General features: G+C 45.5%; 1 protein-coding gene across 3 annotated transcripts; it reads right to left on the bottom strand.

The window, feature by feature from the left end:
- Positions 1-1,242: 1,242 nt before the first annotated feature.
- On the bottom strand, positions 1,243-14,991 carry CHRNB3 (cholinergic receptor nicotinic beta 3 subunit). 3 transcript variants are annotated; one of them, XM_071580280.1, is made up of 6 exons: positions 14,949-14,991; positions 10,902-11,053; positions 9,820-9,864; positions 3,877-3,986; positions 2,770-3,652; positions 1,243-1,469 (listed from the first exon to the last, which is right to left on the bottom strand). In XM_071580280.1, exons 1-6 carry the CDS (start codon positions 14,989-14,991, stop codon positions 1,335-1,337), a joined length of 1,368 nt encoding a protein of 455 aa, XP_071436381.1. In that variant the 3' UTR covers positions 1,243-1,334. The 3 variants fall into 3 exon arrangements, with proteins under 3 accessions (XP_071436381.1, XP_071436383.1, XP_071436382.1); XM_071580282.1 differs by lacking the exons at positions 10,902-11,053; positions 14,949-14,991 and having other exon boundaries at positions 2,770-2,860; positions 2,906-3,652; positions 9,820-9,861; XM_071580281.1 differs by lacking the exons at positions 10,902-11,053; positions 14,949-14,991 and having other exon boundaries at positions 2,770-2,870; positions 2,916-3,652; positions 9,820-9,861.
- Between the last annotated feature and the right edge of the window lie 5,074 nt (positions 14,992-20,065).

Genomic DNA, 20,065 nt, shown 5'->3' with positions numbered 1-20,065 from the left:
AATTTACAGAGATCTGGTGTGCATGCATTAATCCAAGGACAAGAAAACTTCTATGTATTTTTGATACTTTCTAACCTGCATCCATGGGGAGACAGTTTCAAGGCTAGCTAAAGCTTTTACACACATTTGGATAGTCAAAAATTGGATCTCCAAATCCCTTGCTAGTCTTGAAAACACTTTCAAGTTCAGAATGGAATTTTCTAAAGCATTCCATGTTGGAAAACACTGCTTCAGCAAAAGTGGTGAGAGTCTGTCACATTTCACATTTAAGAGATGTTTCTAATTATTCAGGAGATTCCCATAGAAATTAATTACAGGAATGAAATTCTGAATTGCCTGGGAAACATGAACAAGCCAGCTTCCAAAGGTGTTTGTTCCTGGTAACCAGTCCACCCCACAGGACTCAGGAGAAACTCCACTCCTGCAGCACCCACAAGTTTCATTTGCCAAAAACAATGTCTGTGGCATCCCTCCAACTAACAGTTCCGGAGTATCACTGTTGCCTTATGGAGTAGCAAGGCCACCTTCTTCTAAGCAATGTGCTTCAGGTGGTATTCCACTTACTCTTGTGAAGAAGCAGGTGAAGAAATCATAGCTTCTAAGTGTAGAGCATAGGGAAAATCCTCACTTGTTCAGCCTTTTGGTACATTACAGAGCAGCAAGCAGAATTGCAAATAATACTGAACAGCGGGTAACACCTTCTAGCTTACTGATGGCTGAGATGAGAGATGGGGTGTCCATGCTACAAAGCTGGGAGCAGGTGGACAGAATATAGGTTCTACCACTACTGAGCTGTCCTGCAACAGGGTAAGGCCAGACAGTCAAGGTTTTGAACATCCCCTTTAAAAAGTATTTGCACTTTTTCTGATGCACATACTATACACTTTTCAGTTATGACATATGCATAAAGTAACCTGTAGGGGCTTCGTGGGTTTTACTTGGAAACAGATAAACTGAGTACAAATCTGTGTTCCTACCGTAACTTCTTTTATAGCTGGCAGAGCTGTTGTTGTAATATGACCACTATGCAAGAACTACTAATAATCTTGGCTTTTGTTGTAATATAACCAAGATACCAGTAAAATAATTATAACCCAGTTGTGCAACCCCAGTTCACTTTACAACTTGGCTGTGCGCCAAGCCCTCCTCTGATTTCAGCAAAATCTGTAACTGGTAGAATTATATGAGATAGAAAGCACCAGTCAATGGCCACTGTTGCCATCACCTTCTCTCATTCTTGCTGTTGCTTCCCCTCCTGTACAACATAGACCAAACTCAAAGGCACCACCATCCCTTGGCATTGTACTTCTTGTATGCTACGGTGGGAGTATTTTCTACAAAGTGTTGTTCAACCACATCCGTAATGCAGGAGTAAAGATGAGAACTGAACCTGTCACTGACACCACCAGAAATAACCACAGGAAGATCCGATCCAGAACTTGAGCTACAAATTTCCAGTCTTGTACAACCTGGGAAGGACAGGAGTAAGACAAACATAAACAGTAACAAGCATAGTACTTCACTGATACTGCTACATATATTTCAGCTCCCCAAATCTGTTTTTAAAATTAGTTTGTAGTAAGCTGTATCCCAAAACTGGTACAGATCACCTTTTCAGCACTCATAGCTTCAAATCACTCAAAACTTCAAAACAATTCCATAGTTCTATGTACATGGTAATTAGACTTTTTCAGCCTGTGGAAAAGCTTTTAGCTAAGTGTGTATTTGAAAATTTATAGACTTAAAGGTTGAAAGTGGCTTTATAGTGAGCTGGATTTCTCTTCACAGAAGTGCATTTCCCTTGAAGTGCCAGAACAACTCCCTGACATAGTACTTGGACACAGACAATGCTCCCAGTACATTTGCTTGTGTTTGCTTAAGTGATTTGTTCACTCAGATTTGGTACATTCAGGAGGAGAATTTTGAATTGTGAGTGCTAGCACAACCCTGCACACACAAAAGTGCTATTTATTAAACCAATTCAAGGGACCTTTTTATTAAAAATTATTTCATCTTCAAACAGAAGGTTTTAGTCATGGACACGATATGCTCATCTACTACATTCTGGACTTACTGTTCTTCTTTCTGCTGAAGTCCTGTCAGCACAGTTTGAATAAAGCCCTAGATCTTGCTAGAAAGGTACTAACAGAAGTTTGTCCCCTTCCATAGGCTGATGGCTTTGTTACTCTTCGGTCCCGCCCTTCCATGGGATACATTGTTTACCCTCACAGTAAGTCCCCGTTTTAATATCTAGGTGGATCATCAGGAGGAGAAGGATGGTCGTTGGGAGCAAATCAAAACAGATGATAGTGAACAGCTCCAAGAGCCACTCAAAACAGGGCAGCTACGCTGTGTATAGCATGTGCTGGGAGGCCAGGACTGACACTTAACAAGTGCTGTGGAGCCTGCCTGTAACTCTTGGGAGAGTTCTATTTTCAGAGCACATGGCAGTCCAGAGGCTTCCTGATTCATGTGTATCCCAAACTCACATGGGAAAAGGTTATTAACATAATCCCAAACCAGGAATTCCTCCAGGAGAGGCTGCTGTGGCTTCTTGCATCTCGAAAGAGCAGGGACTCTCATAGCACAATACACTTGAAGCAATGTGTTGTCCCAAACCCCATATTATTTGTCAAGGCCTGAGGAAGGACATGTCTCAGGTGACAGCAGAAGGGAGAGGCAAAGGGAAAAGCATGCAGAAGAGGAAAGAACTTGTAAGCCATGACTGTCAAGGAAACTGTGATCTCTGCTTGCCCTGCCCTCACTTACCTGTCTGATGAAGTGCTCCTTTTTAACATGCCTGGAAATGTACCGAATGGAGTCAGATGCCTTTTCCAGAAAGGCAATAACAATTTTTTCTCTGTCTTTTGCTTGCTTGTATTTCTGCTTCCCTGGAAACTTTGACTTCAAGGTACTTCCCTTTTCTTCAGTCTCTGAGAAGGAGTAGCGATCTACATGGCCCTTCATGCACAGCAGATGAGGCAACTTCTGGAGAAAGAGTCTTTTAACCCAGGGAGCCATGGGATGGTAAGTTGCTGAGGATCGGTGGTGAACGTTGATAACAAACACAGTCACAATGATAGAGAGGGTCACAAAAATCATAATGAAGAGCAGATACTCACCAATCAGAGGGATGACTTTGGAAGAAGAAGGGATTATTTCCTCAATCACTAAAAGGAAAACAGTGAGGGAGACTAGAACTGATGTAGACAATGAAAGCTTTTCACCTTCATCTGAAGGTAGGTAAAACACCAGGACAGTTAGAAAAGATAATCCCAGGCAAGGTATTATCAAGAAAAGAGTGTAGAACAGGGGAAGGCGTCTCAACACAAAGAAGTAAGTGACAAATGGGTAAGAATAAAGCCCATCCTTCCTGTTGCCTTTCATACCTTTGGCATTTAAGATCTCCCACTCCCCATTATCAAAGAAATCTTTCCTATCTACATTTTCATCTACTAAAATCAAGTCCACCATATTGCCATCATATGTCCATGACCCAAACTTCATGGAGCAGTTCTGTCTGTCGAAGGGGAAGAAGGTCACGTCCATTGTGCAGGAGCTCTTGTAACTGGCTGGTGGCATCCACGTCACCATTCCATTGTACTTCACTATGGCTTTGGTCATCAGGGATCCTTCAAAACGTCCGTCAGCACTGGGAGTTGGACAGGAAGAAACAGCAACAAGTTCAGGACTATGCTTGCCCCAGTCCTACTACCTCTCAGCTCTGCTTTCTAACCCTCACCTGAGGCTCAGGAAAGCCAACATTTATACTCCTGAAAGAAGATGCCTTCTGTCAGCACACCCAAGCTTCATGGTAGCTGACATGCCTTGCCCAAGCTCTGGCCTAAGCCCAGAGCAAGGAGCCATATTACTCACTTTTCAAACAGAACAATATCAGGAAGCCACAGAGACTCAGAGGGGACACGGATAGCAGTGATCCCACCATATTCCTCTGGATTCCAGGAGAGCTTGTGGTCGACCCATTCCTATAACAAAACAACAGAGTCCTCTGCCCACTCATATGCAGCAGCCTCATTCCTCCCCCAAGCCCCTGTCTCAGATCAACTGCGTGCACAGCACAATGGGCAGAGCTTAGCGTAAGCCTGCTCAGATGTAGAGACGATGCCAGAGGGGTGTGACTGGGGGATGTTAATCCTGACAAGCACTGCTCCTCTAGATGCGAGACCCAATAACCCACTTCCATGCAGGCAGACTCAAGGTAGGCTCCCAGAGAGCGCTTGACTCTCACTTCACTTACACCACCCTGCACAGCCCACCTGAGGGTAGTTCAGAAGGAAGGAACCACTTCCCTTTAGTACAGCCCCTCTCCTTCCCTCTGAGAACCAACCTGTGTTGGCCCACAGAAGAGCCATGTGGCATGGTTACTGCTACTCACAGAATCACAGAATCACAGAATATTCTGAGTTGGAAGGGACCCACAAGGATCATCAAGTCCGACTCAAGTCAATGGCTCACATAGGGGATGGAACCCATGACCTTGGCATTATTACAACCAAGTTTTAACCAACTGAGCTAATCTCAGGGTCACGTGAGAGAGAAATGGCCCTTACTCATTTTTCAGTGAAGATCCAGCTTTTTCCAGTGAGTAGCACACAGCACCTAATACCTGTACATCGTCCTTGCAAAAAAAGTCACTGTTCTTTCATCAGAAAGACCTGCATACTATTGCAGGAAAAATAATGCTATTTTAAATGCTATTTCAAAATACTTGGTTATAAAAGCAGGGGCAGTCCTGCCCATTTTCATCATTGTGAACTCTTGAATAATTTTCCTCTTTTTTGGTTTTTCAGATGGGGAGATCATAACAAAGTGGCTCCAGCAACCTGGAGATTACCACAGAAATGTGATGCAAAATCAGCTCTCTGAATCCTGTTGGTTATAGATGAGGATTTTCACTTCGCCACAGAAATAGCAGGGATACAATGCAAGAACTGCAGACCGCGGTCAATGTCGAGAAGCAGATGAGCTAGTTTCCATTAAGCTCTAGCACTGAGAGATCTCCAGGGATGTGGCAGCCCCAGCCCTCCCTGGGCAATTTCCTCCATGACTTAAGGAAGAACCAAAAAAGTTATATTCTCTGATTCTTCTTGTACTCCATTGTTCCCCTCTTACTTCTTTGATTCTATATGCTGTTTACGGCTTCACCTACAGACACTTGTTACTGCAGCCCTTCACAGTGTGACAGCAGAAGAAGGGATGGAAGCTGTTCAGGTGTGGAAAGAGAGGTCATTGCTGCCCTTAGCCTCAGCATGAGGGACAGAAAACACCACTTTTAGTATGAACTTTCTGAGATTGGGTATCTAACAGATGTTTTCAGCAGCCTTGGCTGTTAAGAGATCCCAGTCTTACATATGTCCTGGACACATCCCGTGATATGTGTAACAGGGCTTTGGCTGGAAACACACATCATGAAAAGGATAGTCAGGGCAGATAGCAGCAGCGAACACAGTCAGTTTGTAGCCTGCATTAACACAAGAGCAGCAAATACCCTGTGAGCCACCTGGAGATATAATCATCCCTTTGGAGTTGAATTGGAGCAGCTCCTTGTTCTGGCTTATTTGCTGCATCTGCAATACTCCTCACTCCCCCCGTCCCTGCATTGATTGCTCTCCCAGCTGAAGTGCTCTTTCATGTCTGCAAGGCAAATGGTTGTGTGTCTTCTTACTAGAGCAGAAAATAGGTTGTGTGCAGACTTTGAAGTTGAGCAGTTTATTAAAAAAAGGAATCTCCCTCAGGGCTATGTTGACATGAACTGTAGCAGGAGATGCACAAGGTCCTTTCTCCTTTCCTCCCTTTCTTCCAAGCTGCTCCAGACCTTCTAATTGCACTCTCTTTCCTCCAGTTCTGCCAAATTCCCATGCTGGTGCTGTCACTCAAGGGCTTAACCCACCGCAAGTGGACCAAGAAAAAAAGGATCAAAATTCTTGACCCTTTGCTGGTAGACTCCATAGTTGGCCTGAACTCTCAGCAGCTCTGAGCTCCTCTGCTCCTGCCTGCATGCTTATCAAGTCCCACCGTCTTTAGCATCAGGATATTTAACAAAAAGGGGAAAACCCTTACATTTAAGCTTTGCTAACCTAAGAAAAGGCAGACTCTTAACAGTGAAATGATGATGTTAGTCAACAGTAGGATTCACTAAAAATAAATCATGTTTGACTAACCATATTGCCTTCTATGATTAAACTACTACCTGGATGAATGATGAGAAAACGGGACATTGTCTACCTTGACTTCAGGAAGGCTTTTGACACTGTCTCTCATGAATGACATCCACATAGGCAAACTCAGAAAGTGTGAACTGGGTGAGAGAACAGTGAAGTGGATTGAGAACTGGCTGAATGCAGATCTCAGAGTGTCATAATCAGTGGCACAGGGTCTTGTTAGAGATCTGTCAATAGTGGAGTCCCCAAGGGCTCTATCCTGAGCCCAGTATTGTTTAATTTATTAATCTATTACTTGAAAGAAGGAGCAAAGGCCTACTCAGCAACTTCACTGATGGCACAAAGCTGGGAGGAGTGGCTGATACCCCAGAGGGCTGTGTAGCCCTTCAGAAGGACCTTGACAGGTGGGAGAGATGTGTAGAGAAGAACCTTCTGAAGTTCAACAAAGGCAAAGGCAGGGTCATGCACCTGCATGGGGGCCAACCTGCAGGAAAGCAGCTCTGCTGAGAAGGACCTGGGGGTCCTGGTGGACAAAAAGCTGCCCATGAGCCACCAATGTGCCCCTGTGGCCAAGAGGGCCAATAATATCTTAGGATGCATTAGGAAGAACACTGCCAGCGGGTCAACAGAGGGAATCCTGCCCCTCTACTCTTCCCTGGCGAGTCACATTTGGTACAAGAGAGACATGATGCTTCTGGAATGAGTCCAGAAGAGGATGACAAAGATGATTAGGGGACTGGAGGAAAGGTTGAGGGAGTTGAGCCTGTTGAGCCTCAAGAAGAGACAACTGAGAGGAGACCTCATTAATGTGTACAAAAATCTAAAGGCCATGGCCAAGAAGATGGAGCCAGGCTTTTCTGGGTGATGCCAAACCATGGGACACGAGGCAACAGGCAGAAACTGATGCTCAGAAAGTTCCATCTGAACATGTGGAAGAACTTCTTTACTGTGCAGGTGATCGAGCACTGAAACACATTGCCCAGAGAGGTTGTGGGGTCTCCCTCACTAGATACATTCAAGAACCATGTGGATGTGATCCTGTGTAATGTTCTCTAGAATGGACCTGCTTGAGCAGGGAGATTGGAGCAGATGACACATAGTGGTCCCATCCAAAAATACTAATTCTGTGATTATGTGACTGTGACTCCACCTCAGCCTCAAACACCCAGGGTAAAGAGCAGGCTTCCCTGACCTACCCAGCACCTGCAGAAAGATGATGTCTAATGTCTCTGTGTCATTAGAAAGTTTTGGTTTGTTTTAGTGTTTTTCACTTTCCCCACCCCAAATTAAAAAAAAAAAAAAGAAAAAAAAAAGAAAAGAAAAATTCTCTTTGGTTTTATGTACTTCTTCCTAGGTCTTGGGCTTATGCACTCTAATAATCTCCCAAGAAGTGAATTGCATGTGGACAAGTTCAAACTAAGTGTACACAAATGCACAACTCCCAGAGCAGGACACCTGTGTCAGGCTACAGATATTTAGAGTGCAGCCTGATTTCCTGGGGGTACCTGCATATATGAAAATCAGAGCCTGTGCCTCACTTTCTGCTCCCTTTCCATTTCATTTGGGTCTTGATGTTCTCAGCCCGTCAGATTGAAAAGCAGTATTAGAAACAGTACCAATTCCTGATGGCCCATCTCAGCAACTCTGGAAAATACAGTGCTGAGTTACCCTGGGGAGCTGCCCTAGCTAAAATCTGAGCACAGCCTCCGATGGCCTCCAGAGAAATCAGCATGTCTACAGTGCACACTCCTGGGCAGATCCTTCTTTTAGCCACAGCATAGGCAGAAGAATTGGATAAATTGCCCGTTTTTCTCCTCCACACGAAAGAGACATTGAGTGGGTGGTGGCATGTCCTTAATGTCTGCAGCAGGTTTGGAGTAACCTGTAGCAGAACCTGATTTCCCATAGTAAGAGAAGCGTCTCAAGCTCCAGGCTGGGACTGGGGGAGGTCAATGCTGCAATACAGACAGGGTGCTCATCATCTGAGGTTTAACCCTAAATGTTCCGCTACAGGTTTAAGCAGCAATGGAGAGCATGTCACAGGTATATGTCTGCATTAAAATGTCAAAGTTAATGCCCATGGACAGTCTGAAATTGCATTTGGACTCCTAATAAGTCAAGAGAGTCAAGGTCCCTCTCCTTTGTAGTCACTGCAATGCAGGTGCAGATGTCACCCAGCCAGAGAGATGACACTGCCTCAGGTCACAGGAGACTGCCCTCCTGAATTGAGCAAGGAGCTAGCTCTTCTCTAAGATGGGGATAGTCAAACCCAGGAATAGTCTATCAAAAGCTCCTAAAGGCTATAGAATCTTTCTGGGGTCACTTTTAGGAACACAGAGATTGAGGAGGGTGGGGTGGGTTGGTTTCACATCTGCAGATGGTAGGGTTTGGATATGTGGGGGAAGGTGGGTGCTGCAGCCTGCAAAGAGAGTGGGTGGGAATGGGGACAGGACAGATGAGGGCAGAGGGATGACCTTTATAGAAGGGCTCTGCTGTCTGCCCGAGTGGCTACTCAAAGTAAGGAAGTCAAGATCTGGCCCTGTGCACAAAAGGGGCTCTGCAGATGAAAGTGATGGTGGGAAAAATGTAATATCACCGATATTTTAGGACAGACTCACAGCACTTGGATTTGGATCAGAGTCAAATTTCTCCAACAAAAGGAGAAATTCCTGTCTTCCCTGTAGTGAGGGGAAGTCTGAGCTTTTCCCTGTTCAAGAGAGAGACTTGCACACAATAGCCATACAGTTTTTAGGGGGTCTTGCTCCACCCAGAAGTTCACACTCACTGCAACACTACAGGACCCAGACTGAGACAAAAATTGAGCGACATTTATCCTCCACCAGCCCAGAGAACCCCAGGGACCTTTTCCTGTGTCATAATTTCAAGTGCAGCTTGGTTTTTTTATGTCCCTGGCCTGGGATCAGCTGTCGTGTCTGTAGATACCCGCAAGGCTGAGAGACTTAATTGTCACAAGGTCGATAAACTGGTGCAATGTAACCTAAACCAAAAGCAATGTTCTTCAGAACTGAAGACGAAAGGAGACCTAATAGTTCAACTTGCACTTTTCCTGCATTTGTATAAATCATTATCACTTCCAGAAGCAATTATGTTAGAGAGATCTGATTAATTTGCTACAGCTTTTATTGGGGAAAGGTGTGTAGAGGTGTGTGTAACATGCTGGCATTTTCTTTGTCTTTATGTATGTTGAAGAATGAAGAAGAAATATATCTGAGGCACCACTCTTAGCTCAGGCAAGGGAGACAGTACCTGTGTGACCTCTAACTCTGAGACAGGATAGTCCCTCAGGGCACACACAATGTTACAGGGATAGCCACTGCAGTATCAGGTGTGTTGCTTGAGATACAGCTGGCTTGAGCACACAGCTGGAGTGCAGGTCAGGAGAAGAGGGTACCCTATGTCCTAAAGGCCCATCTGCTTGACTTTCTGTCTCTTTATGCAACTGCTGAAGTGAGAAGAGTGAAGTAAAACTTTCAGGCAAGGTAATATAGTGCAGCTTTTGTCTGGCTACTCAGCATGATGAAATAGGATGGATGGCGCAGTGGGCAGCAGACCGGGATGGCTGCTCAGCTCAGTAGCCCCACAGGAGGAAAGGAGAGATCTGATGTGGTCTAATTACCTGTTTCAGCCACACATTGGTTGTCATCAGCTGATTCTTCTCATCCTAGGGTGACACAAAGTAGAGAGAATTGCACTATGAAAACAGCCAGCCGAAGCAGACCCTATGCTTGCTGAGTCCAGCCCTCTGTCGAGATGAGTTCCCTATGATCCTCTTTCTCCACGGGGCTGGGTTCTTCAATCACTGTTGGGGGCAATGTACTGACTTTCTAGGTGCTGTCCCCATTCTCATTGGGAGTTCCTGTGGCTGGAAAATGGAGGTATGGCATTTCACAGGAGCTCAAAGGAATCTTATGTCAAAGATGGGGGAAGCAGCAGGGCTCAGCCAGTGAGTGTCTGGTCACACACACACAGTTATGGGCTCACAGGATGGCTCATCTCCTCACACTGCCCAGTCTAGAGGGAGTTTGGGAAGACTCAAGCTGTAAAATCATCCTGAATATGTAGATAAAATGCAGAATTAGAGTTTGCCTTCCACAGCACAAGAGGACACTGAAAGGGGCTAAGGCATGTAAGGAGCACAGGGTTGTGTGAGTACCTCTGGGCCTTGTGCAAATTCCACTGCATTGCCATAGAAAGGGAAAGGAAAATTTTCTCATGGGCAAAATCATTGGATTGTCTGTTTTGTCTGTAGAGTTTTTGTGAGTAACCAGCTAGATTAAGACATGAACTGCGTTTGGCCTGAAGACAAGCTTGCTTAGAGTGAATGATATCCAACCAGTTCTACCATTTCTCACCCTTGTCTGTGGCTGCCCTGGCATTAAACTGCAAACACAGACGCTAGGAACTGTCTGGCATGGGTTGTTTGATTAAAACCTGGTGGAAATTAAGCCTTATTCCCTGAGAACAGCAGGGGGAAGAGGACCTTCAGGTTTGCTTTAAAACAAGTAAGTCCTACGGTCCAAGCTGTATGTGGGACAAAAGGTCATAGCACCGTAGCACACTCAATGTTATGTTACCCAACCACGACTCTGCATTTCATGCATCAGGAGGCAAAAGCCAACAACATCACCAGCCCTCTTGGGGGATGCATTAGTCTCTATGAAAATTAGGGTGTCTTATCAAGACTAACAACACACTTACCACATCCACGAGCTGTGATATCTTTAATCCAAAAAGGACTTTGATGGTGTCATTGGATTTTTCCACAGGACGGACCCATTTCTGATAGCTTTCAAATAAGTGCTTGAGGAGCGCATCCTCATTTTCAGCGATTGAACCAGAGGCATCCACATCTGGGAGAGAAAAACACAGAGTGGGGACGTGCAAGAAAGCAGACATGGGGAATGCCATGACATGAAGGAGTGAGGCAGAGCATTGATGTGAGACAAATTTGCCTCTGGGCAGCTCTTGTCTTGCATGGTAGAATCTGTAGGAACTCAGATGCACAAACTCTCCGCAGAACCAGGGCAAGCGAATGGAAAGACAAGATAGCCCAAGCCCAACTTACACACACAATAAACCCGTAGGACTAGAGCACTGACTTTGTACTAGTTTTATATTTTCTGTAGCCTTTTTGTCTTGGAAAAACACACTTGCCCAGTCTTTCTTGTTTATTACTCTTTAGACAACCCACAGGCTCAAAACATTAGGTTCCCTCTTTCACTCTCAAGTGGCAAATATCTAGCCTACAAGAAAGTCCCTTGAGGAGTTCTGATATTTCATATACCTGTGCTGTACCACAGTGGGCTGGGGCCACAGAGGAGATCTGGTCAATGTGGGACACACCCTGGCTGGCTAGCCGTGGCAGCAATACACTTTGGGCAACTCAGGGTCCAGGGATTTAACTTGCACTTGGCCAGTTTCTGAGGCTTCTCTGAGAAGGAGGCTGTCCTGTACGAGTATTGGGGTAGTGGGATTTCCTCACTGGAAGCTACACGACCTATAAGACCAACCTAAGGGAGCCTCATGCAGGACCTGAAAATGAATCTTCCTTCTGGGATTAACCAGAGGATAGCAGCAAATAATTCAGAAAGCTGAATTCTCCCAGTCAACAGGTGGGGCAGGTAGGCAGCTTCGAAACCAAAAGGAGTTCCTCTGGCAGCAGTAGGAGCTGGATGATGCAGCCAGGGTCTGCCCACAGGCAAGCACAGAGGCATCACAGTCTGTACCTGCAAGACTTGGGATTCTCATGGTCGCTGACACCATGCTACCCCTTCCCCTTGTTATGGTGAAAGAGGAAGGGCAGTTCAGACTCTCCATCCTTCCCCAGATTTCAGCCCTACTCCCTGTGATGCCAAGATCCTGACAAGACCTCCACCTCTTCCCTGGCAAATACACACATCACCCAAGGATAAGAAGGATTTTACCTCTCTTCAAAGCCACCATGAAGGAAAAAGAAGCTCCTGCTGATTGACCCTGCACTGCTGGGGTAACAGCCGATATTGCTGAGTCAGCAGTCGAAGAGACCTCTCAGGGCCCTGTCCAGGGCCCAGCTCCTGTCATGTCATCCCCAGGGTGAGCAGGATACCTGTGCCCAGATTGTCAGCCATTAGGTGTAGGAGGGGTCTGTGAAGGTCTAATAAAAACTGCACGATCCCAGTTATGAGGACAAAAGCTGGAATACTTTATTGAACACTTGATCACAATTTAAGGTTTCAGGGAAACACATGCTAATAGGGAGGAGGGCTTATGTTAACAATACTTTTGCTAAATTGCAGAAACAGTCACTGATTTACGGTGGGAAGGAGAGCAAGGAGTTACAGCATTATCTGATAACATTTATTTCAGATTCTTTCTTATCTTAAAGCAGGAGACAGCTTGTATACACAAGCAGAGCAAAAGCAGACCTCTGTCTTTAATGATGGAATTTTCTTTGCTGACCAAGGCTCATTGTTTAAGGTTATCAGTTTCTTGCTGTTGGAAGCTACGTATTTTCTGTACTCCGACGGGGGTCTGCAGGCAGAGGAACAGTGCAAGGACAGGACTGTGGGAGAGCCCTGACAAGAGGGGACAGTAGTCAGGCTCACACACACTGTGCAGCCAACATGAGAGTTAAGGCAGCCCCCAGCAGGGTCCCTGTGCCACTGGCAGAGAGGAAGGGGCATCCAAGTCCAGCAGCCCCTCCAGAGAGAAAACTGGAAGGGGAAGGTAGTGCTCTGTCACCTACATGGAGGAAAGTATATGACCACAGACCACTCTGTCCATTTGTTTACCCCAGCAGCTGCTGCCCATCTCCAGGGCAAGACAAGCTGTGCAGCCTCCTCCACCTCAATGGGGTCTGTCTAAGGCTCTAGTGAGGATGAGACCTGGCAGCAAGCAGCATTGCTGAAAGACTGCCTAAAACAAAAACCTGCTCTCATGCCAGAGTTTCTATGGGACAAAATCATTTGCTAATGCAGTCTGGATTCTCTTAAGATAGCACCAGGTCCAAGGAACACTGTTATCCTCCTTTTCCATACACAGCAAATGACCGTTCCTCCTTGAGAAGCTGTAAACTCTGAAACATAACGATTGCCACTCACACAGAGTAACAATTAACTTTACTGTCAGATATTCTAGCACAAGCTGTGTTTGTTCTCTATGGCTGGAGTACAGCTGTGGCGTTACCAAGCCCTGGTGGGAGTAGAGGCCTGCTGGTCAGAGGGAGCTGTCACACTCATTTCCACCTGCTCTGCCCCACAGCCAGTGATAGATCATGCAGCTGTCAATACAGATTACAGCAGGTCCTGTGGCCACTCTCTGTCTCTCTCCTTTGCCACAAGCCCTTGTGGTCTTCTATTTCCAGCTGAGAATCAGAAATGTCTCTTCTGCTTGTTCCAGGACCTGTTCACCTGCCAGAGATGATCCTAGATCTACCACAGAAAATGAAGGAATGTCTGGGGTCTGTCCTAGGAAACTAGAATGGCTGCCCAAACAGGTACTGTATCCACAACCAAAGGAGGAGAAAGAACACATTTCTCCCCCATCATTACCCACAGCCTCAGTGGTCCAAATTCCAGATGCTTAAGTCTCTGCAGAGACTCCATCTCCTACATGTCTTGCTCTCACTTTAGGAGTTTCATAGGAGTGTACAGTGGTTAAAACCAGGAAAATTCATGAAAAAGCCATTGAACAGAAAAATCCATAACTCCTAGATGTGCAGTTTTGTCTTAATGCTAGAACCCATTGTTCTGGGTTTATTTTAGTATGTCTTCCTGGATGCATACATGCAGCCACACAGCCTGTGTGTCCATGAATGTGTATGACCACCCTCACAGGAAAATGGTGTCACACCTCACATGAAGTTCAGGCACTCTAATGCTCCAAGAGGGTATAGAAGAGAGGTGGCAAAGCTGTTTTGGGGGCTGGATATTTTGATTCTCATCTGCTGTGAAAGTCACACAAAAGAGTGAAAAAACTTGAGAAGTCTCACAAAGAATAAAGTCAGAAGGAAGATTGCTGCCTTTGTAAGGCAGCCTCAGTACTTACAAGAAACAGTAGTTATTAATGAGAAGTAAAGCATGTCAAACGGGAAAATAGCCTAACAGTTCCTGTGATCAAACCCATCTGATGATTAAGCTAGGTAAAGCCATGAAGAAAACACTTAACAAAGTAGCACTGACTTTATAAAAACAGAGAAGCAACCATGGGAGCGATACATCCTTACCATATGGGGCAGAGAAGAAAAAGCTGGGGAGCTCCCTGGCAGTTTACTGTGTGTGCAAATACCCAAGCACTATTTACCATGTTACCTCTCCCCCAGGTTTCTCTTTCTTTCTGTGATCCATGTCAGCAGCAGTTCCGCACAGGTACGGGAACAGAGTTCTGGGGCAGGAAGCCTGCTAAACAAATGTGCAAAACACCCAAAAAATTACAGACAAGACACTTTCAGTTTCCCCTCTTGGTGATGAAGATTGTCCTGTGATTTCCTTTAGCAGTGAGACTAGAGTTTAGGATTTTTTTTGTTACTTTCTAGTTCACAACCACTCTGCCGCCAGCTATTAAAGCGTTGCTGTCAAACTGACCGTGGTTGCAATACAATGGCAGCACAGCTGATACAACCCTCTTCTGCTAGTCAAACAATGTTTAGAGGAGGACCAAGGAAAGCCGGTATTCACCTTATCCCAGAAAGCAGCAGCAGGCAAGACAGCAGAAAAATAACCTTTAACACTTGCAGTTGGGCTTGGAAGAAGAAAAAATCGCACCTACCTGAGTGGCTCAGACACAACACAAAGAGCAGCAGGCAAAGCATGGGCACCACCGTGTTTGTCCTTTAAGTCTGATCTTCTGTTTTCATAAGCAAGTCGGTCTCATCCTAGTAGGGGACTAAAATAATCCAGTTAAAAATCAAGGCAGACAGTTGAGTCTGTAAGGCAAGGCGGCACCTTTCTAGCCTTATCTTGCCCTCATTATGAGACTTGGTAAATCACACTTCATTGATTTGCAGTCAGCTGTCACGTCCTGTAAGCCTAAAACAGGGCTCTGGGTCCTAAACTCTGACCGATCTGTTTGTGGCTGTATTCGGGTGGCTATAGCCACTGCGGTCTAGGAATATGGGAGGCAAGTCTTTTAAGGAGGAGAAATTTCTTTTATTATACTGCTAATGACAGCTAGGAAAAAAAACCCATGCTGCAGATCCGACTTAAAGATAAACCACATGTCTCAAAGATTGTCTGTTTGCTCCAGCAAACAGTTGGTCTAATAATAGCAGCAGACTCCCTACAGACCTAACTCAGCTTATTAATTTTTCATGCTACACTTGCTGTTTTATAGCTGTAAAATGGATTTTAGGGAGAAGAAAACTCCAGTAAGATGTAGGTGGGAAAATAAGACTGATTTCTAAATTTATATCCCACCACTCATACACAAAACATCATGACCAACAGCATGGAAAAGCTTGCACAGTACTATCCATTGGCACGGTTTAACAGAGTGTGGTGCCCCAGAGTCTTGTGTTTAGCAATGAGAGTGATGGGGCTTTTGATTATTTAGCCTGATCCTCTGTAGGTGTCAGTTCTCCCCAGAGATATCCTGGACATGGTTCCTTTCAGAAATGGTCAGAAATTGCTGATAATTAAAAGGAATGCATGTTCCTCTTTTCCTGTACCCTTGCCATTGCTCTGCCAAAGGATATCAGGATCTTCTCTGTTTTCTTCTCAAATGAAAGTCACTTTGCCATCCCACTCCAAAGAGCAGTTTTTCCCTGCACTTCTCAAGTTCCAGGAAGAGGGGCGGAAAATTCTTTTAGCTTGCCTCCAGATATAAAACTCTTATGCCTTGATTTATTCTTGCTGGCTATTTAGTTACTTGCTGACTTTTATGTGGGAAGCCTGGGGGGCGTTTAGAAACACTGGGTCCATTTCTTGCAGTGGCCCAGATTTGGTACAGTCATATGGTACATGATTCAGATTTGCCTTATCTAAGGTCCTCACAGAGGATTGATAACTGTCAGCTGTAATCTTTTCAGATTATTCAGCTTCCTGTAATGAAAATGTTGTCATTTCGGTGTGGTTCAAAGTCACATTGATACTACAAATAATGTTTTCAACTTATTCATGCTTTTGTGGCCTTGCAGCCTACCTTATTCAGAGCTCTTTGGCAGGCCTCCAGCAGCAACTCAGTGAGTTTGCTTTTTCCACTACTGTTCTACACACAGGAAAACTGCAAGGACCCTCCTTAGTTCCTCGACTCTGCTAGTGTTAACCCAGCAGGGCTAGAGGAGCAGTTGCCTTCCTTTGCACCTTTCCTCATCCCAGATGCAGAAACGACTCAAAAACAAGGGTGCTACCACAAGACTATCTTGGAAGGAAGTATATTGTCATCACCAGCTGCTGTCACTACCAGACTGCTCAGCTCACCCATAAGGTCCAGGCCAGGCACAAGGACACAACTTCGATGTACACAGTAAGGGTCCTTTTTCATTTATGCTGGCATGGAGGAAACTTGGTTGGAGTGATGTGGACAAACAGCATCACAATCTGATACAAAGTTGAGTGAGGACTAAACACAATTATTCCACCCAATGAAAATTTTTCTGCAACAAAACTACTTCTTTAAAATATTCTCTGCAGACTAGCCCATGCTTTCCAGCATGTTTGTGGTCCTCTACAGGACTCAGCACCCTCAGGCATCGTCCATCATTTTTGCTTCATGACTGTAAGCCTCAGCCTTTACCCACTGACACCTCTGTTTGTAGTTATTGACCGAAAGCATGTTCAGGCATTGCTCTGTTAGACAATACAAGAGAAACTTGTTTTTCGTAAGGCTTTAACATGTTGCCTCGTGGCAATGGAGTTCATTTATTAGCTGGCTATAGAGGTCAGCTTTTTTCTACTACATCATGGTTGCTTGGAGAGACATACGAAGTATGGTTGCATTTCCATTGCCCTTACCCACTGGTAGACTGCGATAAGAAGTAAGAACCTAGCTTGACTTGTCCTTGGCTTCCACAGTTATCTGACAGCCAGAGGAGGGTGTTGGAGAAATAAATTCTACTTGCCTGCTGGTAGTGTTTTCTGTTTCAAAGTCTTTATTCAGCCATGCACCTCCACCATTTCAGAAAGGAAGGCAATACACATGAGTACTCCATATTAGCAGACAGGCCATGAAGCATGAAGAGCATGCATCCTGAGATAGCAAGCTAATTTTTCTTGGGTAAAACTCTATTTGTGGCAGTATTCAGGTGCTATTCCCTGTTGAGACCATGCCTTTAATTTTCCATTAAGGTTTCATGGGATTTGTAACAGAGATGAAGCTGCAATTCCAGGTTGCAAGTAGCCAAGAACTGCCAGAGCATAAGCAATATTGGAGCTGGGCCTCATCCTCAAGGCAGCAAAAGTGCCAAGAAGAACAAAAAGAGAAATTCACCTAGAGGCACAAATCCATCAGTTTGAGCTCACATGGTTAATATTAGGGGCAACTTAAAACTCAGTGTTATGATGGAGAGTGCTAAGCTGTGTTACTTGAAGGCATCATGCAGCCAAGTATGGAAAACACATATTCCAGGGAGAGGTGTCAGTGCTGGCTGGCAATGAAAGGGTGGGCCACCTGGGCTAAACTGAGAAAGATGGTGGAGATGAGGGACACGGACTGATTCAAAGGAATCCACCCACAGCCAGATTGTTAGCCAAAGAACATTTGTTAACACTGTTGGGGAGAGCACAGGTTCTGCACCCTTCAAGCACAACTTCACAGAAACAAAATCTTGGTCAGCCTAAATAGTACATTTTGCTAAGGGTACTGGTCACAAGACAGCTTTAAAATTGCATTTTATGACTCCACATTTTTGTGGATTCATGGTTTTACTGATAGAGAGCTCCAGTGTCTGAGTTTCTTACCTTGCTTAAAAAACCACCCAGATTTTTTGTTCCTTTTTATCTTTGGCCTTGCATAAAACCAAAACAAGACTGATTTCCTGATTACAGCTTATTAATTATCACATCTTGTTTTTCTAAAGGCCTTTGCATCCTGCTAAGACATCTTTATGCTAAGTGAGGTCTCCTTATACTCCCTAGGTAGATTACAATATAGTGAGCCTTTTTTTCAGGATGGGAGATGCTCCGAAACAGAACTGTGAAGCCTCATTTCCAGAACCAAGAGCCAGGAGAATTTGCTGCACCACTAGGTTTGTCAGCTGCAGTGAGGAGAAAAAAGAAGCTGCAGAGGTGAGATTGTTGCAGCAACTATGGTGCAGGAGAGTCCTTCGGGTGCATGTGCCTTCTCTCTCCCAAACTCATCTCAGCTTCCCTGGTCCTTGGGAATGGTATGCCAGAAGCCAAGGAAGACATATGTGAAGTGCAGGATTTGTGATGGAACCAGGCTCCCCAGAGCTCCCAAGGGAGGACTGAATAACCCCTGCACCATCTGGCATCACAGAGGAAGCCAGCAGAAAAACACCAGCTCTGAAGGGGTGAGGAACACTTTCTGGAGCAAAGGTGGGGTAGCAAAGGGCAGAACTAGAGCCTCATCTTTGCCCTGGCACTTCTCCTCAGGTCACTTCTGATTTCCATTCTGGCCACCAGTGGACATCTCTCCCCATCAGCAAGTTCTTAAAACATGCATCTTTCCTAGACAAGACATGTTCTTAGCCAGCTCACCAGCAAATTTTGCAGCACTAGGCACTGTCACGTGCCAGAGCACACAGTTTGGAGCCAGCCATCCTCCTGCCCATATAACCTGAACCCTCCCTGCTCTTCTCCAGCTTTCTGTACCCACAAACACCCACCTGCTTTCTCTTGGTTTGCTTGCAGGCCCCACCAAGTAGATCCTTTTCAGTGTCTCCCTCACTGCCGTTTGCCCTCCAATCCCCTCCTCCTACTCCATGTACCCTTTTCCAACAGGAAGCTGCACTGCAGCCCACGGTCCTTCACCTCTACTGCAGTGACCCAGCCCTCCTTCACCTCCTTTTCCTCCTTTGGTTTTCCTTTTCTCACGTCGCACGAAGGTGCTTTGACCTCCTTGCCTTTTCCCTCTCCCATCCCTGCTGTCCCAGCTCCCCGCCGTGGCAGGACGCGGGCAGCGCAGGCAGCACCACGCATGATGCCCAGGGCCATGCTCAGTTATTAGGGACTTCCTGGACTTCGGAGGACATGGATGTAACTGGTGCATCAGACTTGCTTAAGCCACCAAGTATATTACACACTGCGTGAGCTCTCTTTGGCCGACCAGCGTAACACACGCAGTTTTGGAAATTCATGCTTGGAATCATGCATTTGTTTGTGTCAGCAAGGGAACAAGCAGTTACTTAGCACAGCAGGCTTGGAAAGGGCTGATGGGCTGCCAGAACTGAAGTCACTTTCAGGTTGCGCGCAGGCAGCTGTTTCAGCAGTGACCAGGCCCCGTGAGTACAGGGACAAGCTTCTGCAGAGCAAGAGCCATTTCAGCCCTTGGTCTTCCTGGCAGCCTCCTACCGCGAGAAACCTCTGCCTGCCCTCCTTCCTATTTCCACCATATTTGTGTGAATGCAGACTTGAGACAGCACTGCATCCCTCTGGCTTCCCTCAGGGCACAGTCCATGCAACTGCTGGCTGCCCAGTTCTCTGTAAAAACATCCCACTGCTCCACTGGGACTGGAAACGTGTAGAGATAAGGGCCTTTTGGAGGTGCACAGGCTCTTCACCACTGTATGCACATTAATATTTCTAATGGATGGTGCATTGTCCTCTGCATTAGATCTTAGTTTTGCTTTTTCAATTCTAACTTTACAGTGAGGTCTCGTTCTGGAGTGGCACCATGTCTCAAGGGGCTGTGATCACCTGCTGCATTTTGGTGACACTATCTTGCTTTGAATATGATAATTTTCAAAACCATTTGTTCTGATTTAATAA

The sequence above is a fragment of the Pithys albifrons genome, chromosome Z (genome assembly GCF_047495875.1).
Source record: "Pithys albifrons albifrons isolate INPA30051 chromosome Z, PitAlb_v1, whole genome shotgun sequence".
NCBI classification, from domain to species: Eukaryota; Metazoa; Chordata; class Aves; order Passeriformes; family Thamnophilidae; genus Pithys; species Pithys albifrons.
This window is presented reverse-complemented; position numbering and strand designations above follow the sequence as displayed.

What these genes read in the sequence shown, in the direction of transcription:
- CHRNB3 (XM_071580280.1), bottom strand. Translation starts at nt 14,991, where the DNA reads ATGCTTTGCCTGCTGCTCTTTGTGTTGTGTCTGAGCCACTCAG. An exon ending in CCAATGTGTGGCTGAAACAG is followed by an intron (nt 3,987 to 9,819) that starts GTAATTAGACCA and finishes GTTTTGTTATAG; the next exon opens with GAATGGGTCGACCACAAGCT. An exon ending in AGGAGCACTTCATCAGACAG is followed by an intron (nt 1,470 to 2,769) that starts GTAAGTGAGGGC and finishes TGTCCTTCCCAG; the next exon opens with GTTGTACAAGACTGGAAATT.